The 24,597-nt window shown below is 42.1% G+C and overlaps 1 protein-coding gene across 1 annotated transcript in view; it reads right to left on the bottom strand.

The window, feature by feature from the left end:
• wdr11 (WD repeat domain 11) overlaps nt 1-24,597 on the bottom strand; it is a 173,494-nt gene that overhangs the window by 121,256 nt on the left and 27,641 nt on the right. Inside the window, 3 exon segments of the mRNA XM_079843546.1 lie at nt 1,337-1,541; nt 2,909-3,011; nt 8,599-8,764. Coding sequence (XP_079699672.1) covers nt 1,337-1,541; nt 2,909-3,011; nt 8,599-8,764 — 474 coding nt within the window.

Below are 24,597 nucleotides of genomic sequence, written 5' to 3'. Positions count from 1 at the left end.
GTAACAAGGCATGATGGATCCATGTTCTCATTCTGTTTACGCCAAATTCTGACTCTACCATCTGAATGTCTCAACAGAAATCGAGACTCATCAGACCAGGCAACATTTTTCCAGTCTTCAACTGTCCAATTTTGGTGAGCTCGTGCAAATTTTAGCCTCTTTTTCCTATTTGTAGTGGAGATGAGTGGTACCCGGTGGGGTCTTCTGCTGTTGTAGCCCATCCGCCTCAAGGTTGTGTGTGTTGTGGCTTCACAAATGCTTTGCTGCATACCTCGGTTGTAACGAGTGGTTATTTCAGTCAAAGTTGCTCTTCTATCAGCTTGAATCAGTCGGCCCATTCTCCTCTGACCTCTAGCATCAACAAGGCATTTTCGCCCACAGGACTGCCGCATACTGGATGTTTTTCCCTTTTCACACCATTCTTTGTAAACCCTAGAAATGGTTGTGCGTGAAAATCCCAGTAACTGAGAAGATTGTGAAATACTCAGACCGGCCGGTCTGGCACCAACAACCATGCCACGCTCAAAATTGCTTAAATTACCTTTATTTCCCATTCTGACATTCAGTTTGGAGTTCAGGAGATTGTCTTGACCAGGACCACACCCCTAAATGCATTGAAGCAACTGCCATGTGATTGGTTGATTAGATAATTGCATTAATGAGAAATTGAACAGGTGTTCCTTCCTAATAATCCTTTAGGTGAGTGTACAAGTGATATATTTTTTGATTATTATTATATTTTTTTTTTTTTTTTTTTTTTTTTTTTTTTATATATATATTTTTTTTAATCCATGTCATGACCCCTTTAAATTACCATAGAAATATCACAATGCAAACCTCAAACATGTTTCACTTTCTTTTGGCAAAATATACCTTTTTATTTTTTATATTTTTGGGATCAAATTTGAACTCGGACATGTTACGTTTCATAAAATTCATCTTTTTATTGTACTTTAGAAACTGGGTTTAAAAAAAAAATCAAATCAGAATTTATTGGTGTGTTTTAAGTAGGGCTGTCTTGATAGGAAAGTTTAGAAGTCACTACCAATACCAGTGAAATTATATTCTTCTCAATAACAATTTAGAAAAAGAACGCCATTGGTTGAGTCAGAAAGTAGCATGTTGAATATGTCAGATTAGTTGAAATTAAGATGAAAACTGAGTCAAATTGTTGCTTAAAGGTATAAAGTAAAATCAGCAAAGTCTTCATTATAGTAAGATTTGTAAGTCTGCTAATGTCTACCAATGTAAATCAGTACTTTTTTAATTGTCAATGTGATACTGAAGAACCCATAATTTTCATATTCAGTACTTTGATATGTTTATAATATTGTACCTCAGGTTGGATGTAGATTTACTGGCATGAGCTTTGAGCTCCCACAGCATCACCCTTCCATCACTGACCACCAGGGCGGCACTGTTCTCATTGACAGGACAGATCACCACTCGGTAGGGCCGCACGGTCTTAGTCACACGGATAGCGTCACACTGGGCCCGGAGATCGTATACCAACTCTTGGACATTCTGCTCTGGATCAGTCACTAGAACAACAGAAAAAAATTGGTATGAGTAAACTTATTGAAAAAAATGGCCTATAATAATCTTGTTGAGAGTATCATGTCTTTTCTACTTCCTTAACTCTTCCAATCCCCTACACTCTCAATTCCAGTTATTACCATCAAAGAGCCATTTTAGGCAACCATGGGCCAAGAAAAAAATGTGTATCAGTTGTAGAGGCCGATGCCATCATCCATCGGCGAAGGCTGACAGACATCATGATGTTGAGCCGGCATCGTGACTAGGTGAAGTGTGCAGAGCGTCAAAACAGCGGTGTGGATCACACCACAAGCACTCAGGATCGGTTGTGGTAATGATATTTCAGCGCTACATCCTCTAGTAGTTGAATCTACACCCAAACATGCTTCATTCAAGCCCTTTCTCCAGACGCGCACCACAATAACGAAGCTTAATGCTCAAACACAACCCCCGAAGTCATCGTCCAATGCGATGTTTCACTGTAGACATCGTCTGATGCCAATTTGGTAGACGTCGCCCAAGCCTAATCAGTTGTCATTTGTAACAAATGTAAATCCTGAGACATGAAGTTGAACTGAAGTAGACATGGATTTGTAGGCCTATACAGTCTGTGCAAAAGAAAGGACACCCTATTGTGGTATCAGTATCAGGACATAAATGGAATAAAAAAATGGCAAGTCTTAAAATTCGGAAAATAAAACCTCAAACCACACAGATGAACAACAACACTTGACATATCGCACTGTGTCATTATTTATTTAGCAAAAATAAAGCTAAAATGGAAAAGCCATGGGTGACAAACTAAGGACATCCTATGATTCAACTGCTTGTAGATCCACTTTTAGCTGCAATCACTTGAAGTAATCATGTTATGTATGACTTTCTCAGTCTCTCACATCGTTCTGGAGGGATTTTGGCCTGCTCTTCTTTACAACGTTGTTTCAGTTTATTCATGTTGGTGGGCATTTGTTTATGCACAGCTCTTGCCACAGCATTTCAGTCAGGTTGAGGTCTGGCCTTGATTCCTTTCTTTTTCAGCCGTTCTGTTGAAGATTTGCTGCTGTGCTTGGGATCATTGTCCTGTTGCATGACCTAATTTCGGCCAAGCTTTATCTGTCGAATGGATGGCCTCACATTTGACTCTAGAATACTTAGGTATACAGAGGAGTTCATGGTCGACTGCAAGACTGCAAGGTGCCCAGTGTCATATGGATGCAAAACAAGCCCAAAATCATCAACCCTCCACCAGTATTGATGTGGTGAATCCAAGTAACTAACTAACTATATGTATATTATAAATGTGATGTGAAATTACTTATATGCCCCATCCCTGGACTGAAGGACAGTTGTGAAGGCACAAAGCCTGTCTTGCCTGTTTCATTAGGAGAAGGCGTTGTGGAGCGACACACACGCAGTGTGACGCAACCATTCTCGTGGAGGCAGTAGAGAGCATCTCTCTGGGCACAGGGAATCACCTACACACACACAGGACAGAAAGCATTAAAGACTGCAATGTTTCCCCAGCTAAATTTAAGACATTATCTAAATGCCAAAAACGTAGAGTCTTCAAGAACAAGTGGCACATAAGGAACAACGGCTATAGTGCGATATAAGCACCAAATATGAAGCTCTTTTGTTGATCTTATTGCTATTTTTAACACTTAACCTGTTGACTATCACACCCTTTCTAGCATAGATCTGAACTTAAAATGTTGTAATTCATGAATGGTTAGGAATACAGACCTAAGGTTGGTCTCTTTTCAAAGAAATTCAGCAGGTTATTGCAGAAGTGATAGCACTTCAAAAAAGGAAAAAAGTTTGTTTTTTATACAAAATACATATTTTACAGAATAAGGAGTTCTAAGATTGCTAGAAAAATCGAAGTCATATGCCTAACCAAGTTGCGTTTCAAATTTGAAGTTGATATCACAAACATTGAGCCCAACAAAAGGATTTCCATGTTAAAGGGTTGACGCTCAAATGAAAATTAGCCCATGATTTACTCACCCTTAAGCCATCTTAGGTGTGTATGAAGTTATATTAAAAATGTCCTGGCTCTTTCAAGCTTTATAATCGAAGCCCAAAATGTAAAGCCCAAAAAAGTGCATCCATCCACTATAAAAGTAATCCACACGGCTAAATAAAGGCCTTCTGAAGCGAATCTATGGGTTTGAATAAGACAAATATCCATATTTAAAACGTTATAAAGTAAAATATCTAGCTTCCGGCAGACCGCCTTCCGTATTGAACTTACGAAGATGGATGGATACAGATTGATACACATTTTTGGGCTTCAAATTTTGGGGTTCACTGCCATTATAAAGCTTGGATTAGCCAGGACATTATTTAATATAACTCTGATTGTATTCGTCTGAAATGAGAATGTCATATACACCTAGGATGACTTGAGGGCGAATCATGGGCTGATTTTAATTTTTTGGGTGACCTATTCCTTTAACGCAACGTTCAATTTCAAAATTCATAGGATGAATTTTGAGCATTTGGGCTTTCGGATTATACCTAATTTCTGATGATTACTAAAATATGTGATAGCAAAAAAAAAGCAATAAAAAAAGTTTCCCACAACCAGAGAACTGACAGTTAACTCCCACGGTCAGCCTAGATTCAGAGTATGAGAGCTTGCAGCTGCGCCATCAGTCATGCAAATTGCCTTCCTGACAAGTGCTTTATAACACTTAATGCATATGCGTGTGTGTGTGTGTGTGTGTGTGTGTGTGTGCGTGTGTGTGTGTGTGTGTGTGTGTGTTTGTGCGCGTGTGCATGTTTACCAGAACTCTGATTGAGGGGAGGGCTGGAAGCTTCAAATACAATTTAATATACAATACACGCTAAACCAGATCTGAAGACACACTGGCATTATCTAATCACCCCCCCTCCTGAAACTATCAACCATCAAACTGTCAAAATATATTTGAAAAGTATCACTTTTAAATTTGAAAATTAAAAATAACTTGGAGGTCTCATGTAGGCGGTCATAGCAGGATTTTTTTTTTTACTTTTTTACTTGTGTCCTGAATAAGATCTTTTTACATCTTTTTTTTTGTTTTACATATAGTCCACGAGACAAATAAATAGCTGAATTTATACAAATGACCCGTTCAAAAGTGTATGAACCCTTGATTCTTAATACTGCGTGTCGTTCTCTGATGATCCACGGCTGTGTGTGTGTTTTGTGATGTTGTTCTTGAGTCTCTTGTTTGTCCTGATCAGTTAAACTGCCCAACGTTCTTCAGAAAAAATCTTCCAGGTCCCATAAATTCTTCAGTTCTATCTTTTGTATATTTGAACTCTCTCCAGCAATGACTGTATGATTTTGAGATCCATCTTTTCACACTGAGGACGATTGAGGGACTCGAACGCAACTATTGTAGAGCTTCACACATTCACTGATGCTCCAGAATGAAAGACGACGCATTAAGAGCTGGGGGTGAAAACTTTTTAAATCAAGGTAAATTGAACTTAATTTGTCTTCCGGCAAACATGTAAGCATCTTCTGTTGCTTCCAAAGGGCTGCACTAAATGAAAAAAATTGATATTTAAACAAAATAAGAAAAATTTGGAAGTCTTCATCCTGTTCAAAAGTTTTCACCCCCCGGAATGCATTGTGTTTCTTTTTTTTCCAGATTTTTCTGAAGACCGTTGGGCAGTTTAACTGATCAGGACAAACAAGAGACTCAAGAACAACCATCACAAAACACACACACAGCTGTGGAGCATCCAGGGACACACACACACACACACACACACAGCAGTGGATCATCCAGGGAACGACACACAGTATTAAGAATCAATGGTATGTAAACTTTTGAACGGGGTCATAAATTCAGCTATTTGTTGGTCTTGTGGACTATATGTAACATATCTTATTCAGGACAGTCCTAAATAAAAAGTAACATGCATTTTGTTCAAATTATTCACATTTTCTGCAAGGGGTTCACATAATTTTTACTTTTTAGATATGATTAACTAATTACGAATTTGTTCCCACGATTTACTTATTTGTTCCCTCATATTAACAGGATATGTTTTAATGTCTGTTTTTGTTAATCAGTGAACACATCTAGCTCTCCGCATGCTAAGTTTTTGAGAACATCTGAAATATTACAGCGATGCAATGACTAATATTTCCTGCCACATAACATGTTACCGGTGTGGCGTTATTCTGGGGATCATATTCCAGAAATAAAACATCAGAATATGTTGTAATATAAATAAAGATTTACCTACTTACAATACAGTTACACTTGGCTCAGTTTTGGCTCTGAAATTCCATACTCAAGTCCATATTAGTTAGATAATGTTATTGTTAGATATCTATCCACAGCGTTGCCATGTCCGCTGCTTGCGTTATCAAGAAGTAGCTTATATATAAGTGAAGTTGCTGGAAGCATTTTTGCAGGGGCTTTTTTCAGGAAACAATTTATTGCCAAAAGTATTGGGTCACCCCTCCAAATCACTGAATTCAGGTGTTCAATCACTTCATGGCCACAGGTGTATAAATCAAGCACTACGCATGCAGATGCTTCTACAGACATTTGTGAGAGAATGGGTCGCTCTCAGGAGCTCAGAGAACTCAAGCGTGGGGCCGTGATCGGTCGCCACCTCTGCAATAAGTCCATTCGGGAAATTTCCTCACTACTAAATATTCCACGCTCAACTGTTAGTGGTGTTATAACAAAGTGGAAACAATTGGAAACAACAGCAACTTGTGCATCACGAAGTGATAGGCCACGTAAAAACACAGAGCGGGGTCAGCGCATGCTGAGGGTCACAGTGCGCAGAAGTAGCCAACTTTCTGCAGAGTCAATAGCTACAGACCTCCAAACTTCATGTGGCCTTCAGATGAGCTCAAGAACAGTGTGTAGAGCTTCATGTAATGGGTTTCCATGCCCGGCAGCTCATCCAAGCCTTACATCACCAAGTGCAATGCAAAGCGTAGGATGCAGTGGGGTAAAGCACGCCGACACTGGACTCTAGATCATGTTTCCCTGTCTGGCAATCCGATGGACGAGTCTGGGTTTGGCGGTTGCGAGGAGAACGATACTTACCTGACTGCATTGTGTCAAAGTGTAAAGTTTGGTGGAGGGGGGATTATTAATTATTAACCCCATTGTTTTTCAGGGGTTGGGCTTTGCCCCTTAGTTCCAGTGAAAGGAACTCTTAATGCTTCAGCATACCAAGATATTTTGGACAATTTAATTCTCCCAAATTTGTGGGAACAGTTTGGGGACGGCCCCTTCCTGTCCCAACATGACTGACCAGTGCACAAAGCGTCGGTCCATAAAGACACGGATGAGCGAGTTTGGTGTGGAGGAACTTGACTGGCCTGAACTTGAGTCCTGACCTCAACCTGTTAGAACACCTTTGGGATGAATTAGAGCGGAGACTGAGAGCCAGGCCTTCTCGTCCAACATCAGCGCCTGACCTCACAAATGCACTTGTAGAAGAATGGTCAGAAATTCCCACAAACACACTCCTAAACCTTGTGGAAAGCCTTCCCAGAGGAGTTGAAGCTGTTAGAGCTGCAAAGGATGGGCCAACTCCATATTAAACCCTACGGATTAAGAATGGGATGTCATTAAAGTTAATGCGCATGTAAAGGCAGGCGTCCCAAAACATTTGGCAATATAGTGTATTTGGGCTTGAAGTGTTTGGCCAACACAGAACAATAGCGATTCGCCCGAAGTTATAGTGATGATATTATTCTTTTGTCAGTATCTCTGATAAGTGCTTCTCTATCTGCTTGAATGAGTGTCAGAGGCAAGCAGTCTCTGCGTGTCTTTAAAGGGGCACTTCAGCGCTGGGAAGATGAATGTGTATTTAACCTGGGTCATTTATGTAGTAGAAATGTGAAATTATTTTTGAATTTGGTGCCTTCTAGACTGAGAAAAGATAGAAAATGTATTTTTGTCTCATGTGGATGAAAGACAACAACTCCCAGAATGCACTTGCTTCGCTGCCCTACGAAACCACTCCCAAAGCCACGGATACTGGTTATCACTTGCCCACCATGACACCGCCCCACCATCGTTTTGATATTCATAGTAATAAAATAATTTCGTTCAGTTAGAGAACAGACAATACAATTAAAAACTGAACGCGTCTTTTCAATAAAGTGTGAGTGAGGCGAACGAAAGTCACGACACAAACGCAGCAGGAGTCAGATTTCATTCATCCCGAGAGAAGAGCTGAGCAGAGCTGAGGTAAGCGCGTCTGTCATTCTCAGCGCGTGTCCAGTCTGGCGCGTTTTCAGATCATGCCTATGGAAGCTTAACTTTCATAGGAATTCATTGAAAAGTTGAAACACTCACTTTGCTCTGCACCGCTCCGTTATGAATGTCCGAGCAGAGCGGCCGCGGCCGTGCGCATTTGCATTCTGTGAGTGAGATCTCTCCCCTGTGGGCGGGTTGATAACATGCAGAACAGCTCCCTCTACTGGCTGTAGTCTCTAGCCTCTGGCCAAAAAATCCTCTGATGATGCAAAATTACGATATTTGCATAATCGGAGGATTTCTTCCAGAAATAAAATGCATAATTCTCTCGTCTCAGGGGGATATAAGGGGGGGGAAGCACGATAATTCGAATACCGGGTTTCTACTGATACAAAGCTTAATGCTAAATCGCTGAAGTAACCCTTTAAGCATTTCTGCTCACGTTCAGTAGAAGAAGAAATAGTCACATCTCCCAATGTGCTTCATGTGAGGAGCACTATCTGTGTGGCATTTTAGCAGTGTTCATGGTGCACGGGAAGCAAAGAAATTGACGATACACTGCACAACATCTGTTTAAAGTGCACACGTTCTGTGTCTTGCACCGAATTGTTTTTGGTTCTGCGCTTGAGAAGATTTGCATTTCTATGTGTCAATGTGTGTACTGTACCGAGAACTCTGTATCTGTTCGGTTCGGTAGAGATACATCTATGTCAGATGGCTCAATGTAGTTCATTAAAACACGAAAATCCTTTTATCAAACTGAAAAAGCACCCATTCTCTTAGAGGTATGCAGACTCTTGCATTCCCTCACACACACACACACACACACCTGTATAAAAGGCACGCCGGAGCGCTCGATGGCGACCACTCCAACGGTCTGACTGAGCTCCAGGTCTAGGATGAGGATCTCTCTGGGGTACAACAGCAGCATGTGGTTCCTCTTAGATGGCAGATATGACAGTTGGAGACAGTCATTAAGAGTCACTGCTTCAGCCCTGCAAACAAACATACACACGACAAAATCATCAATGTATCCTGCCTGCTTCAATGTTTAACTACGGACCAACCAGCTTTTTCATACAATTCCACAACACAAATCAGATCACTATGCATCTTTATCCAAAGGTGCTCACTGGCAAATTGCCTTGCGTAGCCAATTGCTGTGCGATAATTGGTGTGGTAATTCTTTCACTGCTTGATCTTTTCGTGCTTCTCAATTAAGATGCCCTTACAGAGAATTCTGTAGTGCTCCAGTGGTTAAATGATTGTTTTTGTTCCAAATTTAATCTTCCAAAAGAAATGCATAGGGAAGCATTATAAAATTGAAACCCTTTGTCCGCTGGCATCTTCTACTTCAACATACCATTTTGAGTCTTTGACGTAATTTTATAGAGATGCAACATTTATCATCCATATGAAGAGTACATGGTTCATTCATTGACCATCGGATGCACAAAAAACTGGAAAAACCTCTCACAGTTCAAACTGCTTACGCTACGCCTGACGACATTACACACCAGTTAAGCTCGTCAGACGAAGCGTAAGCATTTTGAACTGCGAGAGGCACTGTACTTTTTCCCTAAGTTGAATACGGAAGGCAATCGGCCGGAAGCTAGATAATGTACTTTATAAAGTTTTAAATATGGATATTTGTCTTACACAAATTCATTGATTCACTTCAGAAGGCCTTTATTAACCCCCCGGAGCCGTGTGGAGCAGTTATATGATGGATAGATGCACTTTTATGGACTTCAAAAACGACAACCATTCACTGCCATTATAAAGCTTGGAAGAGCCAGGACACTTTTAATATAACTCTGTGTTTGTCTGAAAGAAGGATGTCATATACACCTAGGATGGCTTGAGGGTGAGTAAATCATGGGACAATTTTCATTTTTGGGTGAACTAACCCTTTAAAGCATCTTTTAGTTTTTAAAAATCATTTTCTATATATTAAAATCAACATTTTATCAACATTTATTTTGCAGAGATATTATTTTGCATTTATTTTATCTCGCAAAACTTTAGCCCATTTATGCAATAGTAAATGCAAGCTACAAAAAATACATTTTAAAATCAATTTAAATTGTGAAGTAACTACACAGAATATGAAGAATATGAAAAGCTCTGGCAGTCAGCTGTCTATGGCAATCCTAAACCTGCCACGGTACTGTACCAACACAATAACACACTCGTCTAATAATTAACACTATCAACAAAACATTTAATTTTTTGTCAATATCAATACCCAAACTCTAAAATAATATAAAATGAAATGGAAACAGACAAAAAATCCCGTTAAGTTTTAAAAGAAAAGAAAAAAGCACAAGGACATTAGAGGAGAGGGAAATCAGGGCAAGAGGCATTGGTGATGAAACTACTATACCGAATACAATAAGTGACAAATAATGCACATCCATCACAATATTCTGGGAGATTTTGAAGGAGTTTAACACCACAAGCAGTCACATAAAATGAAACAGACAATAATCCTTTTAAGTTTTAGAAGAAAAAAACCCCCACGAGAACATTAGAGGTGAGGGAAATCAGGGCAAGAGGCATTGGAGATGAAACTACTATACCGAATACAATAAGTGACAAATAATGCACATCCACCACAATATTCTGGGTGATTTTGAAGGAGTTTAACACCACAGGCAGTCACAGAATGAGCTTCTGTGGCCTTTGATACAGTGGATCAGTGTCCTTCTTCGTCATTTAGGTCGGCATAAAAGGCAGGGCCTTACAGTGGTTTAGTTCTTATTTTAAGGATGGGTAAGTTTGCTTCTATTGTTAGTGGGGTACATCAGGGTTCCATATTGGGCCCGCTTCTTTTCAATTTATATATGATGCTTCTAGGGAGTATTATCAGGAAGATTAATGTGTATTTTCATTTTCATGCGGATAACACTCAGCTCTACTTAATTTGAAAGCTGGTGACTCTATTCAGCTTTTGCTGGACTGTCTTGATGACATAAAAAGTGGTTATCTAATCATTTTCTCTAACTTAATAAGTACAATTCCTGTACACTGAACTTAAGGCTGTTGACTTCGGCAAAGAAATATGATCATGCTACCCTGTTTTTAGCTTCTTTTCATTGGCTTCCGGTCTGTTTTAGGATTTGGTTTAAAATATTATTGTTTGCTTAAGACCAATCTTACATTAAAAACCTTATACATCATCTAGATCCTTGAGATTTTCTGATTTAGCACTCCTGCACGTCCCTCTATCACGTCTGAGGTTAAAGGTTGATTGAGCTTTCGCAGTTGCTGCCCTCCGCTTTTGGAATCAGCAGCCACTGGACATCCGCCTTGCACCTTCACCCATGGTCTTTAAATCTAGGCTGAAACTAATCTTTATTTTCTTGCGTTTTGTGTATTAATTCATGTTGTTTATATTATTTATGCTGTCTGTTTTGTTGTGTAATCTTGTGTTCAGCACTTTGGGCAGCTTTTCTGTATTTGAATGTGCTATATAAATACATTTTACTTACTTCAAATAAATAGGACTATTTCATAAAGGGGTGGAAGCACAATAGGAGTTGTTGACACCATCAGTTTGTGTACATGTATGTATGGAGTTGGATAATTATCACTGATGAATCTCGTTCTTGATTTAGCATTGTTGTTGGTGGTGTGAGTTAAATGCATTAATGCTTTAATTTAGCAAGGATGCATTAAATTGATCAAAAGTTACAGTAAAGTCATTTATAATGCTATAAAAGTATTCAGTTTCAAAGAAATGCTGTTCTTTTGAACTTTCTATTCATCAAAGAATCCTGGGAAAAAAAATATTTATCAGTTTCCACAAAAATGTTAAGCAGCACAAATGTTTTCAAGTATGCTGTCCCAATTCGCCTACTTATACTACGACCTAAAAGTATGTACTCTTTTTGTGAAGAAGTATGCAAGCTTTGAGACATACTACTTTAACGGACTCTGTTGCTTAGTTACGTGCATCTCGTCACCGTTTAAACTGCCCTGTCAATCATCGTCACAGTAAAAATCCTCCACATTCAATTTAATTTCCTACCGTATCGGAGAGAAATATAGTCGCACGTTGATCCGCCATTCGTGGGTCTTTAATGCAGAGACTCTCCTCATGTGTTTGCAGTTTAAATATAATGATGCATTTAAAAGTTAATGGCCAAACGTATCATTACAAAAGTTCTCAATGCTGCTGCAGGTGAAATATAATGTGGATAACACTGAATAAATATCTTTTCGTCAGGTTAAATACTGATAAATCACCTTAATCTAAACCTCTCTACTTAACCGTCAGACTCGCACATCCGTCATTTTTGTAGTTTTTTAACACTTTTTATCCGCATTTGTAGTTCTAATCGAATCCTCGTCCAACTCGAAATGGGTTGTGGCCATTCGAATTAGTACACCATCCTTCGGGATGACACGTTAAACCGAGGTCCTGACTCTCTGTGGTCATTAAAAATCCCAGGATATCCTTCGATAAAGAGTAGGGTTGTAACCCCGGCATCCTGGCCAGTGGCCCCTGTCCATCATGGCCTCCTAATATATATATATCCCCATATATATACACACACACGATTGGCTTCATCACTCTGTCTCCTCTCCACCAATCAGCTGGTGTGTGGTGGGCGTTCTGGTGCAATATGGCTGCCGTCGCATCATCCAGGTGGTGCTGCACATTGGTGGTGGATAAGGAGATTTCCCCCTTCTATGTAAAGCGCTTTGAGGGCCTAGAAAAGCGCTACACTGAAAAAACAGGAAAACACATGTTGTCCAATTTACTTAATCGTATTATTTGTGATCTACGCAACAAATTTGTGTTTCTCTTCTAAACATGATTTCATTGCTTTCGATTAATGTAATTCTCTAAAATGTGCAATCTACTAGATTCAATTATTTGGGGTGAATGTGAACCAATTAAAGGTGAACTATGTAGGATTTTTGCAGTAAAATATCCAGAAACTACTAGGCCAGTGTTATATATTTTGTTCAGTTGAGTACTTAGAATATCCCAAATGTTTTCAACTATTTGTAAATCGTGAGAAAATTGCTATTTTAACCAAGGAACCGGGACGTGTGAGCTATGCGTGTGAGGGAGTCGCCTGTCGATTGCGTCATATCTGCGTGACCCTCGGTTTCCGGTTTTATTCAGTGAAACACTTTACTCTCACTGCAGTGTGAACAAGTGTCATAGCAGCCGCCGAGCGAACGTCATAACTTACTTTTCAACACACTCAGATATATCTAATACGATAAACAGAGCTGCGTTACCTCATACTCATGACTGGAAAAGAGGAAGTGGCGCCGGCAACCGTGTCATAATAAAAGTCATGCCGGCGACTATGCCATAATAACAGTCCCGCTCTTCAATCGCTCCTGCGGCCTTGCTCAGCTCCACAACACTCGGTCCTGCTCTGCTTCAGACTACAGTAATGTTAATAATCGCATCCATCAACATGATTTCTGCCCGAGTCCTATCCTGACTGTTTCCCACCGGCTGTGAGGTGAAGACCACATGTCCCAAGATTCTGCGCTCAAACGTGGCGTCATCAAACTACGCCTTTGTTTTGAACAGGCGACCTCTAGTGGACGGAAAAGTTACATAGTGTATCTTTAAGTACTCGAAAATGATTTTTGCTGAAACTGTAGTTCCCAGCATGCTTTGCTCGGGACTTGACGACTAGAGTAAAATTGTTGAAATTAAGTGTTATTTTATGTGTTTTTGGGCAAAATGAGAAAAAGGGGGAGACTTTATATTGTTTATTAGTGTTTAATGTTTAATTATGTTGGAATTATTCGAACCATTTAAATGACACTGGTTGCCATAGTGGAGAAGAGCGGAGCGATTGCTCAGGCTGTGGACTGACTCAGCACATGTCATTAAAGAGCTTTTCACACTTAGCGCACATATGATGTGCTATTGCTGGCAAATATAATGAAAGCTACTGAGTACTGTATTATAGATCAGTCAAGTGACAACAAAAATATACAAAAATAAACATGTGTTTTGATTAAAGAGGCAGGGTCTCAAGCCCCCGTGTGCACCACTGTTGTTAGGGAGCATTATTAAAATCATTGTGAGACTACTCAATTCGGTTACTTAAAAATTACTTAATTCCATTATGTTGAAATTATGTGAACAAATTATGTTTGTTTAACTTAATTGAATCATGTGGAACCGATGTACATGATTAAATCATGTAAATCCAACACACCATTTTTTTCAGTGTATATAAATGTAACAAATTATTATTAATTAGTAATTATTACCATCCGGGTATCTTTGGAATACTCTTTTCAACATACTACGATTTGGGACATACTAATTCTATTTTCGAATACTATTTAGGACGGATAGTATGCGAATTGGGACGCAGCAGTAATGTTTCTTGAGCAGCAAATCCTCATATTAGAATGATTTCTGAAGGATCATGTGACACTGAAGTGAATACTGACTGAAAATTCAGCTTTGCCATTACATTGGAGTTTTAATAGGTTTGCATGTTTTCTTTTAGTCCATTTCATTCCTCTTAACATTTCATATGTGTGGATGTCTTTAAATTACATATGGACGGCCTATCATGTGTGAGTAATTACAAACAAACCAGTACAGATGTTTTGTCCATGGCAATGTTTTTTTTCACTACTATAAAAGTCAAGTGACTGGCGGATGTTTTCCATGCACAGCGTGCAGACTCAATTCATCAATATTGATTGTAAATGTTTTTCCATTATTGTTTGTTATTAATTTTATCCATTTGTTGTTGCAGCCCTAGGAATGATCATTTCTCCCTCTGGAAACTGGTACATAACCCTGACACACACTAATGTTCTCTCTGGGAGAACTGTAGATGAAACATAAACAAAAGCAAGTGTAAATTACACATGCTGGGATCCAGTTGCTTTCAAAATCCATGAGTAAAAACATACAGATGGAAAAAAATAAATGCAAAATCAACAACAAAAACCATAGAAAACGATGGAAAAACAACTTTTAACAACATTAATCTTGTCTATTTGTATGCGGCATTATAACATTTCAGCAAAAGAATCCCAAGCAGTCCGCAGCAGCAACTCTCCCTTGACTGAAAGTTGTGTCCCTGTTTATTTAAAGGGGTCCTATGATGCCCTGTTTTACAAGATGTAAAATAAGTCTCTGATGTCCTCAGAGTGTGTATGTGAAGTTTTAGCTAAAATACCCCACAGAGCATGTTAAAATGGTCACTTTTTGAGGGTGAGCAAAAACACATTTTTGTGTGTCCCCTTAAATGCAAATGAGCTGCTGCTCCCCACCCCCTTTCAAAAGAGGGCGGAGCTTCAAGAGCTCATGTTAGCAGCTCTGATTATCTCAAGCAGACACACACTGAACATGTCAGAAAGTGTTCAGCCTTTTGTGTTCAAACCGGAGTAAGACGATGGAGAGACTCAAGAAGAAGTGACCACATGTAGAATGAGACAGGACGTTTCTGAAGGGATGGTTGATGAATTTATGAGTTAACTATCATCAAGTCATCGATTAGCATATTCTGTCATGATAATCTATAAATCGTCTGTGTAGGAACTGTTGTAAAATGAGCCAGAGAATATCTGCTGCATGAAGAGAGAACAGGGATAGTTTAGTTTAATTACGGTTATAACTTATGTTGTCATCTCGCTTTATGACATGATATTGCATTTGTGTTCAGACTATATCGCAATAAATGTAAAAGACGGATGACAGCTTGAGCGACTCCTAAATGTGCCTGACTACAGCAACTCTTCCTCTTCTCAACATGGCCGTTGTTGTGTGTTCCCGGGGGTGGGGTTTATGTAAATTTTAGGGTTAGTGATGTCCCTAACCCGTGAAGAAGCTTGTTGTAGTCCCTACCAGCCGTTTGTTGTAGTCCTAAAGTGATTTCTATAAAAGAAAATATCTCCCTTTGCTTTGAACTTTGAGCATCGTAACTTTGCAGATGTTGTTTCTGCCTAAACAGCAACATTACACACTAACTAAAGTTAAACAAGTGAAATCATACTCAACCACCCCTTTAACTTTTGAGGACATCTATGCAATTATATAAAACACACTGAAAAGTGCAGTCATTTCTTGAGTAAGGGTGGGAATCTTTAGGCACCTCAAGTTTCGGTTTGATTCAAGGGGTCACAACTGATTCCAAAACCAACTGGGGTTTTTTTTTTTTTTCAACCAACCAACTTTTTTTTGTTACAGACTCAAAGACTCATATATAGGGTGGTACTGGGTGGCGGAATATATGCCTCACGCTCAAGCGCACACATAAAGCTTGCCACTGCAAAGCACTGGCAAAAGTAGCCTAATGTTTATAAATGTAAAAAGAGCAAGAAGACATTCATTTTAATTGTTTTTTAATTGAGTCCGTATTGGCTGCAAAGATGAAGTTGACGATGCTGACTCGTCATCACCGCAGTAGTGAACGCATTACATAATCAAACTATTTGTTTTTTATTTGAATTGGTTCATTTAAACGTATATATTTTAAGCTTTCTATAGGCCTATATGTGCATTGCACACTGTTGGCATTGAACCTGGTGAAATGTAGTGACACTTTTAATCTTTTGTACATCTTTTCCGCATTGACTAGAGTGGTTGCGATCAGCTCCGGTGCCTGTGTTACACACTACAGCCTCATGTGCGAGCCGCGTCCCTCGGCGTAACTGCCGTAAACTAATGTTTTTGTTCCCCCACAGACAATCATGCTGTATGCTTATTGGCTCACTGATGTTGACACCGATTAACCCCTTAGGTATCGAAATGTGGTATCGAACGACCTTTTACAATACTCGATAGTATCGAGGCAATTCGGTCGGTACCTAAAAAGTATCGAACTCGATACCCAGCCGTACAAATTAATAATCAATGAAAACAATTGTATTAACTAAATATAGCTTCAAAACATACAAGCAAATAGTTAGTAATAAAAAAGAACAAAGAAACACTACAAGCAATAAAAAAAGAGAGCGGGCTAAATGTGGTAATTAACCAAACTGTGTGTGTGAAAGCAACCATATTAAGGACTCAAATGTAGGACTGACAACTGTATTCTGTCGCTGTGTGAACATGACCTGACTTTGGGTAAAGGAATGTTCCAGGCAGAGGTGGACAAAGTACACAATAGAGGGCTGCATTGGGATTGAGTCCCGCCCTGAATCTCGCGGGAGCGGGCGGTTTGAATTTTGCTGCGGGCGGGAATGGGCGGCTAAAAAAAACACTGCGGGAATCGGCGGGATAGGGAGGTTGCCTAACGACATGATGGAGATGTCAATAGATGATGTAGAAAAGAACCTTAAACGAGGTATTTACAGCACAAAAGCTAAACAAGGAAAATCTGACATTTGGAGAAGTTTCTCAATTGTTTTGGTAGGCAAAATCATGCGGTATAACGTTATATGTATCCACATATTGCGCAGCTGGCAAATACAGATACTTGATCATACCTCACCAAAAACGCTCAGCACTCCCTGCAGGTCAAGTTGACTGTTTGGTGTTTTTGACAAACAATACATAGAAGTTTAGTGAGTGGAAATGGATTGTTTCTAAATGTCCGTTTGCTATTTTGTGTTCACATTACGTTCTGTTGAAGCATGTTTTCTCAGGTTTCCTTTCAGTCGGTCACGTTCGACGTACGTCGGAACTGACCGACGAATTGGAATCTGTTTTTTGTTTCTCAATCTGTTTTTCTGTTTTGCAAAGCAGTCTATTTTTATGTGCAAAGTTTTTGATTAAAACGAAATTATATTTGAATGTATTTGTCTTTTTTTATTTTTTTTTACATGCAGGCCAGGGAAACGAAACAAACAACCCCATGAATCTCTTTAATAATATCAATACAAATACGTGTTTTTTTTCCCTGCGGGACGGGAGAAGACAAAATCAATGCATCTCTATTATTGTGCGGGAATAAATTCTCAGAGTTTTGCGGGTGCGGGCGGGAGTGGACATACATATTGCGGGAGCGGGCGGGAGTGTAACACATACGTTGCGGGAGCGGGCGGTAATGGTCAGAAATTCGGCGGGTGCGGGCGGGAGCGGGATGAAGAAAACAGTCCCGCGCAGGGCTCTAGTACACAACTCTAACACTTGAGTAAAAGTAAAAGTACTACTAGTCAAATATTACTCCGTTACAAGTGAAAGTTCTAAAAACAGATTTTTACTTAAGTAAAAGTACAGAAGTATTTTTTTTTTTTTTTGAAAGTACTTAAGTATCAAAAGTAGATTTCATTTTTTATGTCAATTAATTATTTTATTATTGTTGTATAAATGCACATTATGCCATCATGGTGGCTTAAGCCAGTCAGTGATGCTCCATCCGACATGCTAGCATACGACTACCTTAAACTAATTTAAATACTTGTATAAAAGTTACAAAGCTCTTCACAAAGCTGCTGTCACTTTAAGGCCAAATGCACGGATCCAATACACTGATGCGCATCCGATATTCTCCCACTGTTTACTCTTCTCTTTCTCGCAGACGTTTACATTTTTGAACATTTTATGACACATGCGTCAAGTGTATACCAACTACATTTACATTTACATTTACATTTATGCATTTGGCAGACGCTTTTATCCAAAGCGACTTACAGTGCCCTTATTACAGGGACAATCCCCCTGGAGCAACATGGAGTAAAGTGCCTTGCTCAAGGACACACTGGTGGTGACCGCTGGGATCGAACCAGCAACCTTCTGCATATCAGTTCCATGGTTTAACCCACTGGACCACCACCTCTCCAACTAAACTAATCTTTAATCTTTTCAGAAAACTGAAACATATTTTTTAAGTATGGCCATGGGTGCACACACTGCTCAGAGGAACCACCTTCTTCCATTTTGCTACAAACTGATCAGTGTTCAAAAAATGTTGGGAAACTTCACATGACCCTAGACAAGAGTGATCAAAAAAAAATCATCCACTGACTTTCAAAGCTGCTACAGAAACGACTTTCGACTTTGAGGACCTTGATAGAAATGTAGTGGAGTAAAAAGTACAATATTTGTCTTTCAAATGTAGTGAAGTTAAAGTCAAAGTTTCCCGAAAAAATAATACTCAAGTAAAGTACAGATACAAGTAAAGTGTACTTAAGTACAGTACTCAAGTAAGTGTAACTGTCCACCTCTGGTTCCAGGTAAAACACGTTAGTCCCATTTTGTAAAAATTAACAAAACAGTAAAGTACACTTATTGTAATGCACATTACATATATTAATAAGCTGTCTGATACAATCAGCCAAGGTGAATTTCAATAAATATTTCCATGTCCCAATTGACCACACAACTCCACCAGGCCTGAACATCATGCAGAAGAATACACATTATATAAACATTATTGCAGACTCCCTAGTCCCTAGTTATTTGTATGAGCATTTTAAAATGATTGGGCATAAAATACCAGAACAAAGGAAGTGCAAGACAGAAAAATCATGATTAAAGGATTTGTTTGGAACAAAAGGAGCAGGAAGTAAGTCAGGGTTGGCAGGGAGCGCAGGATTGGCCAGGTCTCAGATCTTCTGCTGCTGTCTGAAATTCTGAGCTTATATTAGAAACTTTGGTCTTCCATAACAGCATCCCCTGAGCTAAGTCTCTCATCCTTCACTCCTACATGCGCATTCAGAAGAACACAATCATGCTCTTGCTCTCTCTCACACACACACACTTCTTTAGCCACCACTTTGTCTATTTTACACTACAGAGACACGTTGTGTCTAAACAGTGCCCTCGAGCTTGTGTGTCCTTCGGCTTGCAAACAGAAAAACCAGGGACAGATATGAGGCTTTATGAGGGAAAAAATACACACTACCCACAGCTATAACATCATTAAAACCCAAACTCAAGGCTGACCCGACTATCATCCTTGTTTACAAAATGTGGGCAGAGTGAATAGTGTGACAGAATAAACTAATGACTACAGCTAAAAATACACATATATTATGTTCCCTTTGATACATTCACATCGATGCTGCAACAGTAGCTAATGCTATGGGAACACCCCAGGGTGGTATCAACTGGCTGAAGCCTGTATAGACATGCCAAGTCATTGGTTGATGGCGCGCCCATGCCATCACGCCTTAGATCTTTCGAAATACTGAGATCAAGAATGCTCTCTAACAGAAAAATGCTTTCTAAATAATCTATTCAAAACAAATCGATTATTACAATCAACTGAATTTGCGAAAAAACACCTAAAGGACTCTCTCAGACTGTGAGAAACAAGATTCTCTGGTCTGATGAACCTCAGTTCCAAGCATCATGTCTGGAGGAAACCAGGCACCGCTCAACACCTGCACAAAATCATCCCAACAGTAAAGCGCGGTGGTGGCAGCATCATGCTGTGGGGGTGTTTTTCAGCGGCAGGGACTGGCGAACTGCTCAGGGTGGAAGGAAATGTGAATGCAGCTAAATACAGAGATATCCTTAATGAAAACTTAGTCCGGAGAATTCAGAACTTCAGACTGGGAAAACGGTTCACCTGTCAACAGGACAATGACCGTAAGCACACAGCTAAGACCATGCAAGAGTGGTTTGTGGACAAGTCTGTGGATGTCCTCAAGTAGCCAAGCCAGAGCCCAGACTTGAACCCAATCGAACATCTTCGGAGAAAACAGAAAATGGCTGTCCAACATCATTCCCAATCTAAACTGACAGAGCTTAAGAGGATATGCAGAGAAGAATGTCAGAAAATCTTATAGCATTATACCCAAAAAGTCTTGGGGCTGAGACTTCGAGGCTTTAAATACATTTGCATGTCATTTTTTGCAGTCATTATGGTTTATGTAGTGTAGAGTGATGAGTGAAAAAACTAATTCAAAGCAGTTTAGCATAAGGTTGCAAATTAAAATGTGAAAAAGGGGTGTAAATACTTTTGCATGGTACTGTAGGTCCTATAAGTCAACTAAAGGTCTATGAAGCAGTACTTAAAGGGTTAGTTCACCCAAAAATGAAAATTCTGTCATTAAAAACTTCCCCTCATGTCGTTGGACACCCGTCAGACCTCCGTTCATCTTCGGAACACAAATGAAGATATTTTAGTTGAAATCCGATGGCTCAGAAAGGCCTCCATTGGCACAATACACGGTTCACTCTCAAGACCCTTAAAAGGCACTAAAGATGTCGTTACAAAGTCCATCTCACTACACTGGTTCTACAATAACTTTATGAAGCGACGAGAATATTTTTTGTGTGCAAAAATACCCTAAATAACGTCTTATATGGTGATGACCGATTTCAAAACACAGCATCATGAAGCTTCGAAACGTTATGAATCAGGGAGTCGATTCAGCGGTTTGGATCGCCAAAGTCACGTGATTTCAGCAGTTTGACACGCGATCCGAATCATGATTCGACTCGCTGATTCATAACGCTTCGAAGCTTCATGATGCAATGTTTTGAAATCGGTCATGTGTGCTGTGAATGGTTAGCTGGCCCAGTGTGATGTGATTGGCACCACTTAGCGTGTGATCGGGAAATGTCCCGCCCCTCTATGACGATACTCGGTTACTTAACGTAACCTCGGTTCTCTCTAGAGAGGGAACGAGTATTGCGTAAGTTCCTTACGCATCGGGAAAGTTTTCTTTCTTCGAGATTACTGAAAAACCCAAAATTATCCTTAATTTTCTAATATTGTCAACGCAGTGCGGCAGCCTGGCAGACCATAGCAGGCTATTCCAGCGTGCTATTGGCTGCTCTGCTGGCAACTGCAGCAGCCTATCGGTGAGCCCGCGTGACGTGGTGACCAATGAGGGCGCTTCGCGCCCACCTGGCTTCATTTGCCTACAGGTGGGGCGTGGCCACGTGTATATAAGCGGGGCTCACGGGCTGCATATTCGGTTTTCGTAGTTCTGAAGCCTAAAAGCCCGCGGGGCGCACGGCAAGGAACGCAATACTCGTTCCCTCTCTAGAGAGAACCGAGGTTACGTTAAGTAACCGAGTATCGTTCTCTTAGTTCCTTACGCATCGGGAACATATTGTCAACGCCGTGCGCGCCTCGCATACCGCACATGTTTCAGCGGTTCACTCGAGCGTTTAACCAGCGTTGTAGCGGGCGCATGCGCATTAGGCCCAGCTGGAGCACTGCTGCAGCTGAGGCCATGCGTCCCAGCATCCTCTGAAAAACTTTGAGAGGTGCGATTTTGCCCGGCTGGAAGTACGCGGCCATGCGTCGAACTCGACGCGCGCGTAGGGGTGACAGGCGGGCTAACATTGCCACGGTGTCCAGATTCAAGCCCAGAAATAAGGTTGATTGCGTGGGCACCAATGAGCTCTTGGTCCAATTGACCATGAGCCCCAGGCTGTCCAAATGGCTGAGCAGCACTGCCCTGTGGGCGAGGAGCTCGGCCTCTGACTGTGCCAGGATGAGCCAAGCGTCCAGATAATTCAAAGGCCGCGTCCATGAGGGCCGCGTCCATGCACTTCGTAAATATACGGGGTGCTAGTGACAGGCCGAATGGCAGGACGGTGTATTGATAAGCCTGACCGTCGAAGGCGATTCGTAAGAATGGCCTGTGACGCGGCGTTATCTTGATTTGAAAGTATGCGTCTTTCAAGTCTAGGGAAATTAGCCAGTCTCTCGGGCGAATATGCGCGAGGATCTGCTTGGTCGTGAGCATCTTGAACGATCTTTTCATATGAGCTTTGTTCAGACGCCTCAGATCCAGAATCGGCCTGAGCGACCCATCCCTTTTCGGAACGAGAAAATACCGGCTGTAAAAGCCTGACTCGCTCATAGAATGGGGAACCGGTTCTATAGCCCCTTTGCACAGCAGTGTGGCTATCTCCGCTCGAAGTAGATGTGCTACTTCCTCGCTCACTCTCGTCTCTGTACCGCACAGAAGCGCGGAGGGCGGCGAGCGAACTGCAAAGTGTAGCCGTGCTTCACTGTTCTCAGCACCCATTCTGATGCACCCGGAATGGCTTCCCACGCTCTCGCGTGTGCCACACGGGATAGAACGGCCTCCGGGCTCGAAACGCCGCGCTTCGCGGGTTTGACGGCCTGTATAGGAGGGGCGGGCGCAATGCGCGCGCTCTCTGTGCTGTGGGCCAGCCGATCGGTCGCGATGGCTGGCCGCCCTACACACTGTATCTCTGCCGCTTCGAGCGGGGAGTGACTTGTGTGCGGCCCTACACTCGTCGTTTCGGCCACCTTGGGCGGAGAACAAATGGTGTGTAGCGCGGCGCGTGGCGCCGGGGGCAGAATATTCGCGAAAATGTGTGAGCGCGTTAGAGCGGGCACAACTCTTACGCGTGGAACATGACCGGTTAGGGGTGGCTGTGTGACAGAGCGTGTTGTGATTAGGCGTGGGCGCAAATAAGCGGACACGTGACCTAACTTTGGCACTCGAGCGGCTGGTGGCCGCTTTATGTGAGTGAGAGACACGGGATTTGTGGTGCTTGGGTGCAGAGGTGAACACAGACAAGTTGGCACGTTTACGGCGTGAGCCGTGCAACCAGAAAAAAAGCAACTTTTGTGAATTCTCTGGTTCGCCGTAAAAACGGCGTTTGTAGACAGGCGAGAGGGCAGTTTTGCCGGCTCGTTGGCTGCGTGAGAACCATCTGCAGCAGCCACAGTGGTGGGGGCTGACAGGGAAAATAGTTTTGGCGGTGGTCCGGCCGCGGCGGGACTTAACCGTCGTTTCCCCCCTCTAGCTAGGAGGACTTTGGAGGCTCGGGCTTCAGCGCGATCCTAGGCCGGGGTCCCCTGGGGGGAGGCGGCTTGCCTCTGCTGGAAGAGCGCGATCTGGCGCGGCCGCTCGGTCTTCGCTGAGACGAAGGGGGCCGCGCTGGGCGCTGCGCGGAGCTCGGCGCTGGCTGGTCACGAGGATGGCTATTGCTAGCGCCGGGGCGTCGAGGCAGAAAGAGGTTCATGGCTTGAGACGTCTTCTGTAGCTCGGAAAAGCGATCGACGGATCAAGCGGAAAAAAGCGATCGACGGATCAAAATCGACGATCCCCTTGACTGCTGGGCCGAATAGGCCGGACGAGGAGAGCGGGGCGTTGAGAAAAGCCGCGCGCTCCGTTTCTCGCATATCCGCGAGCGTGAGCCAGAGGTGCCGCTCAGCTACCGTGAGGGAGGCCATAGAGCGTCCGAGGGCTTGTGCTGCGGTCTTGGTAGCGCGGAGGGCAAGATCCGTCGCGCTTCTCAAATCCATAACCAGCTCAGTGTCTGTGCTTTTCTCGTCCAAATCACGGAGGAGATTAGCCTGGAGGATTTGCAGCACGGCCATAGAATGCATGGCGATGACGTCATTCTGCAGGCCTTGGACGGGAGAGCAGCCTTTGAGCGCCAACCGGAGGGCGGGCAAAGGTGCGCTGCGACCGCCTCTTCCACCGGAGGGAAAGCACTGTAGCCTTTCTCAGCAGCGCCGTCAACTTGTGAGAGCGTCGAAGATGCTTGAGACGAAACCCTCGCGGAAAGTGGCGCGTTCCAGGACTTCGCGAGCTCCTCGTGAAGTTCAGGCAGGAAAGGTGCAGTCCTGGAGGTGGGCGCGTGGTGGCGACTGTTGAGGAAACATCCGTCGAGCCGATTCGGTGCTGCCACCTTCGGCGGAGACCATTCGAGGCCTAGCTGCTCGACAGCCCGGGTGAGAAGGCGCAAGAGTTCCGCGTCCTGAAGGCTGAAGGTGGCGAAAATGCAGCCGGCTTCTTCAGGCGCTGTCCAAAGCTTGCTGTGCTGTGCGGTCAACGGCGGCGGGTCCCAGATCCAGCGATGCGAAGAGCTTCGCTGAAGAACAGAAAATCGAATATGCAGCCTGTGAGCCCCGCTTATATACACGTGGCCACGCCCCACCTGTAGGCAAATGAAGCTAGGTGGGCGCGAAGCGCCCTCATTGGT

Source organism: Gobio gobio, assembly GCF_949357685.1.
Source record: "Gobio gobio genome assembly, chromosome: 18".
In the NCBI taxonomy this organism is placed as follows: domain Eukaryota; kingdom Metazoa; phylum Chordata; class Actinopteri; order Cypriniformes; family Gobionidae; genus Gobio; species Gobio gobio.
Note: the sequence above shows the minus strand (reverse complement) of the source record. Positions and strands in the feature narration are given on the sequence as shown.